Raw genomic sequence first — 14,519 nt, forward strand, 5'->3', positions numbered from 1 at the left:
ACAAAAAAACAGAATGAACTAGGAACACCGGAGGTGGGTAGATCTGGGGAAAAGGACCCGGCGTCCACGCAGATCTGTGACTCTGCTCGGCCCTCAGGTGGCCCCACTCCTCGCAGCGGCCCCTGCACTTTGGCTTCTTCGTGGTCTTCAGGATTTCTGTGCCGGGCATTGCTGGACGTCCCTAAACCTGTCCCAAGCCCGACACTCCTCACCCCCCTCGGTGTTGCGGGCCAGTAAGCCCGGCCCGAAGACCTGCGCTCCGCCTTCCCAGCGTCGGAGCCTCTCCAAACCCGCCGGGCTTTCCCGGGGCCAGGCCCAGGCGGCACACCTCCGGACCGGGGAGCCGGGGAGCTCCGACTCTGCTCCCCGAATACGAGGAAGCTGAAGAACGCGTCTTCCCGGAAGAACGGTTCGGTGGGGATCCCCCAGGGAAAGTGCGTGGAGGTGGGGGTCTCGCCCCGCTTAGAGCCCGCGGAACCCCCAACGCGGGACTGACGCGCTCAGGGCCCGGCCCCAGGGACTGCGTGGAAAAGCCCGTCGGCCGCTGCCTCTTCTGCAGCCGCACTTTGAGTGCCTGGCTTCTCTGGGCACTGGGAAAAGCCGGTGGAGGGCGCCGGGCCCCAGCCCGGGGCGCGAGAAGCGCGGGAGCTGGCCCGGAGAACCTAACGAGAGCCGGGAGGTGGCGCTGGCGAGCGGCGCGCGGGCTCCGCGACCGCCAGGGCAGCATCTCCCGCGCGCGCCAAGCCCCGCCCATGCGCAGACAGCGCCTCTCCTGATTGGGCAGTGCCGCCACGCCGGTGAGGCGGAACGAGCGTCGTCGCGTCCGGGTGACGTCTCCGGCGGGCGTCGGGCGGGGTCGTCGGCGTCGGCAGCAGTGTCGGCGGCGGCGGCGGCGGGTGGGAAATGGCGGAGTATTTGGCCTCCATCTTCGGCACCGAGAAAGACAAGTAAGTGAGAACCGGCCGCAGGGGTTCCGGGCTGGAGAGGCGGGTGGCGCGCGGAGGAGCTCGGCGGCGGGCCCGGGCGGCGGCGGGAGGCCCGGCGGGGGGAGGGGCGGGCTGCCCTTCCGGCCTCGGAAGCCGCGCGCCGCCGCGTGCGCCCGGGCAGGCGGGCGATGGGCCGGGCAGACGCCGGGCTTCCGCTTGGGCAGAGCGGCCTCTCTTGCCGGGGGTTCCTCGGCGGCCCACCTACAGGCGACCCGTGCCCCCGGCTCTAGGAAGCCGACTCGAGTTGTGCTAAAGTTGTCAACGTTAACGATTCTCCCAAGTTTGATCTTTTAATGTCGAGTCGGGCAAGCTGTAGTATAGACTCGCTCGCGTTAAATCGTTAGATAACTGAGGTTCCTGTTAGGGTTTTAGATGCTTAACAAGCCTCTTGTGTGAGTTAAGCGATCATGGAACTGATCATAAAGACATTTGTTGTGAAACAGTATTTTGGAGACTACGAGTTAACTAACCGTGAAAGACAGTCTGCTTTTAAAATACTTTCAGGTGCAATTCCCATGTAAGAATAAGATGGGTGATTTTTTTAGGTTGCATACCTTCCGTAGTCAGTTGTTAGGTTGAGAGTAAAAACATAATTTTGGCTTTGCCAGGTGTTAATTTGGGAGGACAGTTCTTTGAAAACCTTAAGATTGAGCTGGATGTATTCTTCAAATAAATGGTTAGCATCTTGGTGTTCTTCAGAGCTGTACACGGTTTATGTGAATATGTTTTTAACAGTAAACTCATAAGTTTGCCATAGCTAATGTTTTGACTTTATCAAAAACTTTATGAAAAACTTTAAATTGTTTCTGTTTTCCAGGATGCAGTGTATCTTGTAAAATGTCTTCTTTTACACATTCTAGAATCTCCTGTGTTGTTTGGAAGAGAGGGTTATATTTTTTCCTAGCAAAACTCACAAGACAGTCATCAGTCATATTCAGTCCAGAAACACTTACTGGGTGTCAGCTCAAGGCCAGTGTCTGGGGACTGAAAGATGGGTAAAATTTGGATCTTGTTCTCAAGGAGCAAGGGGGTGCTTGTCGTGCAAAGGATAACTGAATTAAAATGAACTGAAACGCATTAAGTGCTGAGGAAAAGAGGTGTGCCCTGAATGCTGTGGCCCCAGAGGCAGCAGCTTGGGAAACAAGATCTTGAATGGATCGGCCAGCTCTGCTGGACAAAGAGGCTTCTCAAGTTTGCTGAAGAGCATGCAGCGTCGATTTTACTCATGAGCTTATATCAGTGTGGGCCATGACTTATGTCTCCTGGAGTTTTTCTTTCCCTCATTCCTGTAAAAAGCTGCAGAAGGTGGTGTCCTCACTGTTACTCTGACGCTCTTACATTCCTGCCATGAACAACCCCATGTCCTCTGTTAGAGTTAGATTATCAAAGTCACAGCTGTAATTTAGGAAACTTGATTATTTAATCTAGGCTTCTCGTTTCAGGGAGATTTGTGGAGTTTTAATTTCCAGGAAACAGCTCAAAATTTTCAGCTGAAAAATGATTCCTGCTAACTTTTTTTTTATTATTTAATTTGAACTGAGCGTAAAATGTACACCTAGCAATTAAAAATATCTAGCTAATTACACATTTGAGGTTTTAGACATTTTCTAAATGTGAGAATGGATTAGCCTTTCTAATACCTTCTCTCAAATAGTACACCGCATCTTTTCTTTAACATCTTTTCATTTTATTGCCGTAGTCCAATGAGCCTACTAGACAAGTTTAGACTAATAGATTAAATTCAGTGATTAACTGGCCATTGTGAAATGGGAGTCATTTCTGATGGTACAGCAGCAAGGATTGTTTTAATTATATGGAATAGTTGGGTGTTGATGGTTGAAACAGAGGTTTTGTCCGTTCTCAGACAGTCTTAAACTATTTTCAAGTGACTTTCTGAAGATGTAACATGACATACTCGTGTATGTAGTGATCATTTTTCTCTCCTCATAAATTTAGACTTTTCCATTTTTATTGCTACCTGATAATAAATAAATGGCTGGTTGATTTCATGGGCCATCAAATTTTACTGAGGCCCTTTAATCTTAACTGTGACTGTGAAAGTCGCTCAGTCGTGTCCAAGAGTGGGTAGCCTTTCCCTTCTCCAGGTGATCTTCCCAGCCCAGGGATCGAACCCAGGTCTTCTGCGTTGGCAACTGTGAATGGCCCTTGCTAAAATAATTGAATCTACAGGGTAACTGTCCCACCTCTGCAAGTCTGAATGTTAATGGGACACATCTAGTAAGGTTGCGTAACTCATCACAGATCTGCTCAGCCACAGTGCACTGCTGTCATGCTGGCTTGATTGCTAGTTTTGATTTTATCTGCATCATCCAAGTATTGGAGCATATTGAGAGACGACCTTGTGTAGTTCTTACAGGCAGAGTGGGCGCCCCAATAGCTTATTCTCTGTATTGTAACTGGGGAGGATTGTTTACTTCAGACCTCTTTTTGGAAGTATTCTCTTGGTCTGGTGTCTTGGGTAGGGGAACCTGGACTTTGTATTTATTTGGATAATAGTGACTGCGTGTGATGAGCACGTAGTATACTTGATCCTGGTTCTTGGAACAGTGCCAAGGTTGGCATTTTCCTCAGTTTACAGAGACCCGGCCAGGTGCGGGTGACTGGCCCAAACCCAAGCAACTAGTAGCAGAGTCAAGATCCTGACCCCTCACCAGACTGCTGATGTCCTCAAGAGAGGAGTTCATCATGGAAGGAAAAGGAGCAGCTAGGTTTTGAGTTAAATATAGTTTTAGACTGACTTACATTCAGTTTGAGAGAGAACAGTGGAGCAGAGAAGTATTGAATATAATTGAACCTTTGAACCACATGGAGGTTGGGGTGCCAGCCCTCTGCACAGTCAGTAATCCAATCCCAGTTTATTTAACCTCCAGTCAGCCCTTCATGTCTGCTGTTCTGAATCCTGTGATTCATCCAACCATGGGTCCTGTAGTCCTGCAGGATTTAATACCTGAAAAATCTGAATAGAAGTTGCTCAAGGATCAACCGTACTTGAAGGGAATTTGAATGAGGAGGAAATCAGGTTAGAATAGAGTGCCATGTTTGAAGAGGGGCAAATTGAAGCTAAATCAACCAGAGCTTGCCAGGGTACGGCAGTGGTAAAGAATCTGCCTGCATGCAGGAGACGCGAGGTTTGTTCCCTGGGTCAGGAAGCTCTTCTGGAGGAGGGCATGGCAGCCCTCTCCAGCATTCTTGCCTGGAGAATCCCATGGACAGGAGTGTGGTGGGCTACCATCCATGAGATCACAAAAAGGTGGACACAACTGATCAGATGGGCTGCTGCTAAGTCGCCTCAGTCGTGTCTAACTCTGTGCGACCCCATAGATAGCAGCCCACCAGGCTCCCCCATCCCTGGGATTCTCCAGGCAAGAACACTGGAGTGGGTTGCCAGTTCCTTCTCCAATGCATGAAAGTGAAAAGTGAAAGTGAAGTCGCTCTGTCGGGCCCGACTCTTAGTGACCCTCCATGGACTGCAGCCCACCAGGCTCCTCCGTCCATGGGATTTTCCAGGCAAGAGTACTGGAGTGGGGTGCCATTGCCTTCAAAGTACCTATTACCAAGAAAAACAATGTGCCTAGGTCTTTGCGAAGTAAAAGAAAAGTAGTGTGGTGGCATTTGTCGTGTTGATGACGTATTTCCATCTATTTGATGTCTTTCCAGCACAATAATCAGTTCTCGTTTTCCCTTACAGAGTCAACTGTTCATTTTATTTCAAAATTGGAGCATGTCGTCATGGAGACAGATGCTCTCGGTTGCACAATAAACCGACCTTTAGCCAGGTTTGTTTGTTTTTCCTTTTTTTTTCTGTTTTCATGTAAATTATCAAGACTTCATGTACTTTACAGAAGCAGTTAGTAATTTCCATGTGTTAATAATAAGCAGGGGGTTTTTTCCCTCTAGTTTTATTTTTCTATTTGTGTTCATAAATGTGTTTTGTTTAAATGAGAGTGAGGCAGGTGAACCACCCCAGCAGAAGGCCTGAGAGCACCATTCCCTGTTTTTACCATTAGAGAAACTTGCTGGCTGTGACTGGGTTTCACTGCCTTACCACCCTCCCTGCCTCTAATTGACATGGGTCGGGAGGCGCAGCCAGGCCAGCGCTGACCTCGCCTCTTCTCCAGGCTGGTAGATGTAGAGGTGGGTGGGACCCCCTTGAAGGAGCCTGCCGTGCTCTGCCCCCAGGGGCTCTCCAGTTCTACTGGGCATGTCCCCTGAAGACCCCAGCCAAGGACACAGCCAGTTGTATCATGTTATAGAAACATGAAAAACGAAATTTAACCTTAGAATGTGGGCGCTTCCCTTCAGGTTAATGGCCAGTCTGTTCAGTTAATTGAGAGATGCCGGGTATTTGAGAGATTGGGCTTAGCTCTGTTGGAAGTTTAGTCAAAAATTGTGATTTTTGATAGTTTCTTTTCGGCTAATTGAAGAAAAGGCAGGGGTTTACACCCTTCAAGTGATCCGGTGAATTTAAGGGAGATGGCACCTCTGAGAGGAACAGAAGCCTTCTGCCCATGTTCACCTGAACATTTGGAATTTGAAAAAGATCTAGACTTGGGTCTTTCTTGAGCTCCTTCAGGTGGCCCATGAAGTCTAAATGTGCAGCCTTGGTACCGAAAGCCAGCCAGGTGGTGTAAGAAAAAGACAGTATTTTCTCATTTAATTGCTTTGAGCATGTCTCTTTTGAAATTCAGGATATTGGAGGATTTGCTTTACATTGTCTGTAACATTTTTTCTTTAAGTGCTTCCATTTGTGAACTAAGTCTCCCCCACTAGGCCAGTGGCCATGATTCCATCAAGTGTGGTGGGGGTCAGCTGTATGTGTTCACTTGAACATCTTGTTTGGATTCATTTGGTTGGTTTCAGGTAATCCTGACCTCCTCTGATTTTAATGGAACTGCATTACTCCCTTTAAGTGTCGTTTTATTAAGTGGTCACTGCCAGATGACCTGGCTGAGATCTGACAGGAATTTCCTGTTGGAGAGTTGGGCTCTGTATAGCTGTCCATCAGACTTGTCACGCTCAGGTGGTTTTAGTTAAAAACCTAATGTGGTTGGCTTTGGGGAACAGCCGAGGCCTGAGGTGGGCTATCAGTGACGTGAGGGAGAGGCCAGGCCAGAGGACGAGGCTGTGCTGTGTGGCTGGTGGTCATTCTCCCCAGTGGGTTTCCCAGAGCAGACCTTTGACTGGGGGGCTCTCTCACAACCACTCCCCTTGAACACTCAGCTACAAGTGGAACAGGCCAGTTTTATAAAACCAGTTAAAAAACTGCTTTGGATACATGTTGAGACTGAATATTTATTTTTGTAAATTACGCAATTTATTGGTTCAGCTTGTAAATCTCTAACATAATGTCAGTGTGGGTTTCTTTTTAAGCTTCTTACAGTGATGTGGACATTAAGATTCATGTAATGTGCTAGCCTACTAACTTAAACATGGTTTGTTTTTTCAGACAACTTGATTTTAAGAAGAACGGTACAATGTAAGGTTTCAAGTCTACCTGATCCAGTTTAAAGCACAAGGGCTAAAAGGATTTTTTTTCCCTTAAAAGAAGGATCGGAAAAGAGCAAATGTTTTAAGCTATTGTATTATGTAAACAGAGATCCCACCAAGAAAACGTAAATGTGCTAGACGCCTCTGAGAGTTAGGAAACCCATTCGTGTGCCTGTTTCCTACGAGATCAAGAGAGCTTGATGGACTGCATGTGCTTGAGTTACACATTTGGTTTTAAAAACAATTTCATATGGGGAATATGATTATAACATGAATTTTTTGACATCATAGTGTCTGCTAGCTTGAAGCATTAAAAATGTTAGTGTTCTATTGCATTAAAACACTTCAATAACATGGGCCTACTCAAAATAACAATTTCTTCTTGGTTGCTGGCTGACTTGACCTAAGTCACTTGATCTAAGTCACCGCTCAAACTCTGTTTTCATAATATGATGGTTTGGGTGTACTCTTCAGAAGACAAGTGTCTGATTTGCAGGAAGCAAACAAAACAGCAGGCGTTGAGCCATTTGCAAACAAGTTGTCTCTTTGCAATTGTCTAATATATGCACAGCAGCCAGTAGAATTCCCCTTTTTATTTTTTTTTCCCCGCAGACCATCTTGATTCAAAACATCTATCGTAATCCCCAAAACAGTGCACAGACGGCTGACGGCTCACACTGTAAGTCCCACAGTTGGAGAAGTTTTTTTAAGACAATGGTGTTAAAGAGCCCACTCTTAATTGAGACAAACCATGTTGGCTTCTGAGCTGCTGACATAGAGCTGTTGCAAACAGGACACGGTGCCGGAGGTCCTTGGCATTCACAGTAAGAACTTGATACTTGGCTGAGGTCAGCAGGCTGGCTGGGGAGGTCGCTGGCCAGGCCTCTCCCGCCCTGGATGTTTGTTAGCGAGAGGGGTCTGGCCCTGTGACAGCCGAACATCACCAGCCAGTTATTGGTCTTCCCAGTGGCTGAACCCCTGGCAATTATTAAGTTCTTTCTGTGAAATCAAAAACCTTAGGAATATGTAGGAATCAATAAGGTAAGTTGCCCAGTAAGTGTGGGTTTTATTTCACCATTACAATTTTTCCTCTAGGGAGTGGAGATTTCATGATATGTAATTATTGTATTTCTCTAGTCCGTTTATACAGGCACGCTTCTTTCTCAGTTGTTCATTAAGTTTCCTGTTACAAGAATGGTTTTGGTGGTAGCCTGCCGACTTGTCTGCATTCTTAACTGGATTGGAACTTTGAAATGGTGAATTCTTCTAGTCTGTGACAGAAATACAATACTAGCATATCATGGGATCTCTGTTACACTGAAGTGTTAGGGCGCTCCAGGACAGCCATCAGCTGAGAGAAAACATCACTGCTTCAAAAGAAAATAACTTGCTCTTTTTTCAGCACTGAGTCTTGACTGAAGCGATCGCCACAGGAAACCGGTTAAGTGTTTACATTTAATTTTCCATAATATAAAGTTGTTGCGTTTTGTATTTCAGACCATTGCCCTCTTGAACATTTACCGTAACCCTCAAAACTCTTCCCAGTCTGCTGACGGTTTGCGCTGTAAGTTCATACAAGTTCCTTCCCTGGTTCCCTGGGCTTGCGTGTCAGAGCTCAGTGTCGACTGCACCTGGTCTGCCGCTGTAGTGTCGAGGACCGCCTTCCACTGGAGGTGTCAGAGCCTGTGTCCCCCTGAGCCCGTGGAAACCTCTGCTGGAGGTTTAACTTCTGCCCACTTAGGGAGGAGCGAGAGCCTTAGAGAGGGGGCCTTTCCCAAGAGCACGGAGCTGCTGCTCCTCTGGGACCGTGGCCGTCATCCGGGAGGATGTGTGTCAGCTTAAATGTGGGCTCACGTTTTTCCCGCTTAAAGTGAAAGTCGCTCTAACTTTAAAAAAAATAGTTCTGAAATAATTTTTTCAGATATTATTTCTTACTAGAGTTTTTTTCCCTTAAACTCCATTTGGAGATCATGCTTTTCACTGTGAGAGCATTGTTCTGAACATGACCCCAGTAGGGCCCTCCCGGTTGCACTAAACCTTCAACATCAGTCCTGTGTGGACTCTTTTCATCAGATATTTTACATAGGTGTCTCTTGCATTGGGGAAATAAAGGATACGTGGCAGGGAATAGCTCTGGAGTGGGCATTCAGTGGACATCACTCCTTTATGTACCGGGGAGTGCTAAAGTCAAGTCACGGTTGTGGTATTGATGGGTAGTTTTTAGGGAACAGTAGAAATAATAAGTGTTGAACTCCAGAGTAAATGTAGTCATTTGAGGATAAGCTGAAACGAACATCCTGGACTTGTGTTAAAATCAGAGGGTCCAGACCAAAGCGTAGGTGCTTCGCATTCACCAGTTCGTTTTAAAGCTGTTTAAAAAAAAGAACAGATCACAGAATACCACCACAAAGTACCTTTGGTGGCCACATGCCTGGATCAGACACACCCTTGGCCCAGAGCCCCTCAGTTTGTAGGGTGACCTGCGGTGGGCGCAGCAGTGCTGGCAGCCGCCATCTCCCTGAGCTGGGCCAGACTGGGAGCCTCCCGGTTCTGTGCCGTGGCGCGTGGCACCTGCGTCCAGGGGGACCGGGCTGGTGCGCTTTTCCTGCCAAGACACTAAATGTTTTTCGATGCTAATACTGACCTGAAAAGAGAATTTCTTTCCTTGAATCTGATGGTAGCAGGACTTGGTAGCCCTTGGTGTATTGTTTTTTTAAAGAAACAAGATCAATGGGTGAAAGAAAGTGTTCCTGTTTGGATGGTTAAGTCATTTTGTGACAGCTCTACCCTGGGGTAGAAGTGAATGAGAAGTAGGGGACTGAGTAACGACAGTGGATCGCTCTTTGCCCTGTTTGTTTTCAGGGGGATGTGCATGCTTTATTGACAGAAGGATGTTGTATTAGTTCTCTGTGTGTATATTTGTGATTCACAGGACTCTTGTTTTGCACATGCTACAAAATAAAAGTTTAGCTGTACTAAATGCTATAGTTCTGGAGTCCAGATTGTAAGAATACAAATTAAATGCAATTCTGCTTCTACAGTTTAGCTACTAGGTTCATCACTACTGGCTCTTTTTTAATATAACCTTGTATCTGCAGAAAAATAAACTTTTTATGCTTGGATTAAACTTAAATATGAATCCCAGTTTAAGAATGTTTCTTTAAGAAAACTGGGTACTTGCAAGTTGTATTTAAAATATACTGAGTCGTGTTAATACTTTAGTTGAGTAGCTTTTTTAATCACTCACCTCTGCCTTTCAGGTCATTTTGATTGACTCAAAAATTTTTAACCAGAGTATAGGAGATAAAATACGCCCACTAGGAAGCATTTTAAAACGTGAACTTTATATAAGTTATTAAAATACAGTATTCTGTTTATGTAGTAACAGAGATACCAATCCCACGAATACAGCCAATAGTTTAATGGCCACCAAAATGTGATTCTCGGTATTGCTAAGACTTTGAGTGTGTGAATATTTTCTGTCTTCTCATTTTCCTAATGTGGAGAAGGATATTAATTTTAAACATTAAAATCTGCCCTTTGGAATGAGCTTCTCTTGACTGGCTTTTCTGTTGTTCAGACTTTGGTTTCTACTCAGGGAAGGGGATACACTCACTGTAACTTTTAAATCAAGACAAGCTGTCCGGAGTGGCGTCACCGCACGTGTTCACTGAGCGCTCTGTTGTAAAGCGAGCGGGGTTCCTGGAAGTTCAGAAACAACCACGATGCAGGGACACCCCCCCCGCCCCCAAATGACTGGAAAGGGAACTTAAATCACTGCCAGAATCAAGATGGAAGCCAGTTTTTATCCTTAGAGGGAAAGTTTTCAGAGAGCTAGGGCATTGTGGACAGAGCCCATGGCCACAGCCTGGGGCCCTTGGTGGGGCCCAGAGGAGGCCGCCAGTCCTGGAGGATTCCTTTGGAAGGTGGCTGTTAGCAACAGGCTGTCCCTGCCTCGAAGCTGCTGCTGGTCTGGCTGTTGGGAATATCAGCTTACTGACACTCCAGCTTTCTGCTTCCTCAAATTTAGATTCAGAGAGTGTCAGAGTTTGAATGGTAGAATGTAATGAGGATGGGATGTGAATCTGCTAAATCTGTCCACAGAATGGACAAGAGTTCACTTAGTGCATGTGAATTACGAAGAATAAAGATGAAAAGCTTTCTTCAACAAAAACCTGTAACTTTCCCTTTATGCAAAAGAGGGCACTCAGATTACTGCGATTGAACTTGGTCATTGTCCTTCTCGGTCTTCACTTTCCATCATTTGGGTTTTAATCGCATCAGAAAGAATTAATAACATTCTGTGTAGCTGATAATTGGTAAAAGAAGCTAGTAGGGAGCATAGATTTTAATCATCTCCCCTGCCTGATTGCCACCTTTCATTTTAACCCAAGAAAGGAAAGGGGGAAAGTCAGTGTGATTACTTGGCCTGTATCTTAAATCTAAAAAGGAAGAGAATTTTCAATTTGAAAATTTCTTTCGAGAGTCAACCTTTTCCTCATGCTTTCTGAAAATGTTGGCCCTTTGATGCTGATGAAAACTTGTCTTGATTTTAATATTTTAATAGCCAGAACTGAGGTGGTCATAAGGGGCTTTTAAAATCTCACCACACTTCAAACTTTAGCAAGTGGCTGTGTGATGCACTGTCTTCAGTCTGCAGCAGAGTGCAGCTCTGTTTTCTCTCTAGATAAGCTGATGTGTTACATAGCAGTTGTGAGTTTAAGCGCAGAGCTCTGGTGGTCACAGTTCCCGGCTCTAACCAGCAAGCTCTCTGTTGTTCACAGGCGCTGTGAGCGATGTCGAGATGCAGGAACATTATGATGAGTTCTTTGAGGTGAGCTAGTGACTGAACCCTGTAGACCCGTTCACCCCCTGTATGGGGATTGGGACTTGACTCCATTAATAAGAATACATACTCATGAGTTCTGTTCTGTTCCTTTTTCATCTCTATTGTGATCCTCTAACCCCTGTTCTCCCCTTAGGAGGTTTTCACAGAAATGGAGGAGAAGTATGGGGAGGTGGAGGAGATGAACGTCTGTGACAACCTAGGAGACCACCTCGTGGGGAACGTGTATGTCAAGGTAGGACTGAGGCAGCAGTTGGGGCCGAGGAGTGAGGCGTGCCTGCCTCACCTTAGCGAGCAGCCCTGCTCAGACCAGGCTGGAGCCTTAATGCCCTGGCCAGCCCTCGTTGGCTGCGGCTCCAGTCCAGCAGCTGGCATGTGGGTCCTGGGAGGATGGGTGTCTTAGGCTGTTGGTTAGTGGTTGTGGGACTGTGGAAAAGAAACTGAATTATATGTTGGGTTTCTTTTTCCTTTTTTTTTTTAAACTTCTCTTGCCTGCGTAAATCACGACATTTGTGCTTTTAACCAGTTGAATTTGAAAACCAAGGCAGCATGCATGGCATGATCTTGGACTGTTGTAAAAATAAGTCATCGTTAATAAAGGATGGTCCAGTTTTTAAATTGCTCTCTCGCATTATGCCACCTGTGTGAGCACATGATACATATTTGAATCAATCATTGAAGATACTTGTTACTGAAGTGTGGGTGGTGAGCAGTTCTGCTTTGTTTTTTCAGTTTCGCCGTGAAGAAGATGCGGAAAAGGCTGTGATTGACTTGAACAACCGCTGGTTTAACGGCCAGCCAATCCACGCCGAGCTCTCCCCCGTGACCGACTTCAGAGAAGCCTGCTGCCGCCAGTACGAGATGGGGTAGGTGCAGGCCGGCCTGAGGGGGAGCGAGCAGGGGAGGAGGGGTTGTGTGCCCAGCGTGACCGTTCTGTTCTCCTGTAGGGAGTGCACGCGGGGCGGCTTCTGCAACTTCATGCACCTGAAGCCCATCTCCCGGGAGCTGCGACGGGAGCTGTATGGGCGCCGGCGCAAGAAGTGAGTACTGGGCAGGCTCAGCCCTGGGGCCTCCTCTTCAAAAAGCTCTGCTGGGAACGTAGTGACTACTCCTGGGCAGGCTCGGCCCCAGGGCCTCCTCTTCAGAAGGCTCCTCTGGGAACGTAGGGAATACTCCTGGGCAGGCTTAGCCCCGGGGCCTCCTCTTCAAAAAGCTCTGTGGGAACGTAGTGAGTACTCCTGGGCAGGTTCAGCCCCGGGGCCTGCTCTTCAAAAAGCTCTGCTGGGAACATAGTGACTACTCTGGGGCCTCCTCTTCAGAAGGCTCTGCTGGGAATGTAGTGCACACTGTAGGATATAAAAGGCACTCTGAGGGACATTCCACACATGTCTTCCTGCTTGTCAGGTAGAGATCAGACCTTGTTAACAGGGACCCATTGGCCGGGTGACCACTTAAAAGTAGATTTGTTTGCCCAGGATCTTATTCTGTCCCCTCCATGTCTGAACTTCTTTTTCCATTGGGGTTTCTTGTGTTTTCTTGGTTTGGGCAGGTCTTTGGTTGGGGGCGGCGGGGAGGGGGCACTGTCCTGTGAACCAGAGACAGTCAGGCACAGCCACATGACCGGTCCTGGTGCTTAATTGCAGGTGGGTGCTTTTCTCATAAGCGGAGAAAAGGCCAGGGTGTCAGTGTAACAGTCACTCTTCCAGCTCAGATTGTGTTCTGGCCCCCAGAGGGGTTTTCATCCCTCTCCTGTTAAACATGTGTTTGGAAATCCATCACTGATGATCACTTTATTGTCAGCAGAAAAGTATAGGAGAGAAAGAACCTTGTTCTCCCTTCCCCCCAGTGGGCTGGTGGGCCCATTGCTGAGCTGAGAACATCTGAGAGGCTTGGCTCAGGTGGGATGGTGTGTGTGCCCCTTCCATTCTGGGTTATGGCTCCCCTGGCCACGCAAGTTGGCTCCACAGAAGGGGAGAGGGTGTCATTCCTCTTTGGTCTCCAGTTGCGCATTTTTACCCCCAGGTGCTGTAATGTCTGAAATCAGGGCACGTGGTGCAGTATCACCTGAGGCCCAGTCGGCCGCGTTTGTCCCTTTATCGGTGTCCCCAGTGCGCCGAGCTGCCGGGTTTAGGTGTCACTGCCCTGCTAGGTTGCGTGCTGTGGTTTGGGTGCCATGGTTTGTTTCTTGTCCTCTGTTGCAGGCATAGATCGCGGTCCCGCTCCCGGGAGCGTCGCTCTCGGTCTCGAGACCGCGGTCGCGGCGGTGGAGGTGGTGGTGGCGGAGGACGGGAGCGCGACAGGAGGCGGTCGAGAGACCGGGAACGGTCTGGGCGATTCTGAGCCATGCCATTTTTACCGTATGTCTGCTAGAAAGTGTTGTAGTTGATTGACCAAACCAGTTCATAATGGGAATTTTTTTTAAAAAACAACAAAAAAAAACAAAGATGGGTTTCTGAATAAAATTTGTAGTGATACAGTGTTCTTGTGTGACTTATTTTTTGTGCACAGTCTTTAAGTCTTTTCCTTCACGTCATGAGTCCTTGAGGGGACTACACCAGTCACTCTGGGTATAAATGACAGATTTTTAAACTCAGGGAATGAAATAAAACACCTCCCAGTTACGGGGAAATTCTTGGGAGAAAAAGTCAGACCTGTTTCTTATTACCTTCATGTTAACAAGTGGCCCAGCTCTTCTGAAGCTGTTAGTAGGCTGGGGTAGAAGCTGCGAACAGTGCTGGCTCTTAGAAGAGAGCCAGTCCTTGGAGAAGATGCAGTCTGTGGCCCTTGCAGGGGTCGGCTCTCATATCGTGAACTTCTAGTGTTGCTCCCAGAGCCACCTTGTGTCCCTGAGACTTGGGGGCCTGTGACACAGGTGCCTGCCCAGGCCCTTGCTTTCCTGTTTCACCCTGACAGTAGCAAGACCACCAGGGTAACAGGAGCGCAGCCCTGCCGTCACATCCGCCTCTGCAGAGCCTTCGTGTCTGGTGTCCCCTCCCCACACCTTCGTCATTGATGACGCGAGGCAGCGTAACTTGCTGCAACCATGGACTCGTTCCAAGTTCCTGCCATGGCCACACCTTGGCTAGGGGCACAGAGCTTTTAAGAGAAAGTCCTAACCCAAAGACCAACCAAAACATGGCTCTGGGTGGTCATCTCAAGGCAGCACACTGCGTCCCTGT

General features: G+C 47.5%; 1 protein-coding gene across 2 annotated transcripts; it reads left to right on the top strand.

Moving 5' to 3' along the window:
- Positions 1–841: 841 nt before the first annotated feature.
- On the top strand, positions 842–13,819 carry U2AF1 (U2 small nuclear RNA auxiliary factor 1). Of its 2 annotated transcripts, none has more exons than XM_086335653.1 (8): positions 842–947; positions 4,696–4,783; positions 7,107–7,173; positions 11,279–11,328; positions 11,477–11,575; positions 12,073–12,206; positions 12,288–12,380; positions 13,542–13,819. In XM_086335653.1, the coding sequence occupies exons 1-8, from the start codon at positions 904–906 to the stop codon at positions 13,678–13,680; spliced, it is 714 nt and encodes a 237-aa protein (XP_086191779.1). In that variant the 5' UTR covers positions 842–903; the 3' UTR covers positions 13,681–13,819. The 2 variants fall into 2 exon arrangements, with proteins under 2 accessions (XP_086191779.1, XP_086191722.1); XM_086335596.1 differs by lacking the exon at positions 7,107–7,173 and adding an exon at positions 7,992–8,058.
- The last annotated feature ends 700 nt before the right edge of the window (positions 13,820–14,519 follow it).

Source organism: Bos grunniens, chromosome 1 (assembly GCF_055505025.1).
Source record: "Bos grunniens cultivar Pamir isolate PY7600 chromosome 1, Bosgru_T2T1.0, whole genome shotgun sequence".
NCBI classification, from domain to species: domain Eukaryota; kingdom Metazoa; phylum Chordata; class Mammalia; order Artiodactyla; family Bovidae; genus Bos; species Bos grunniens.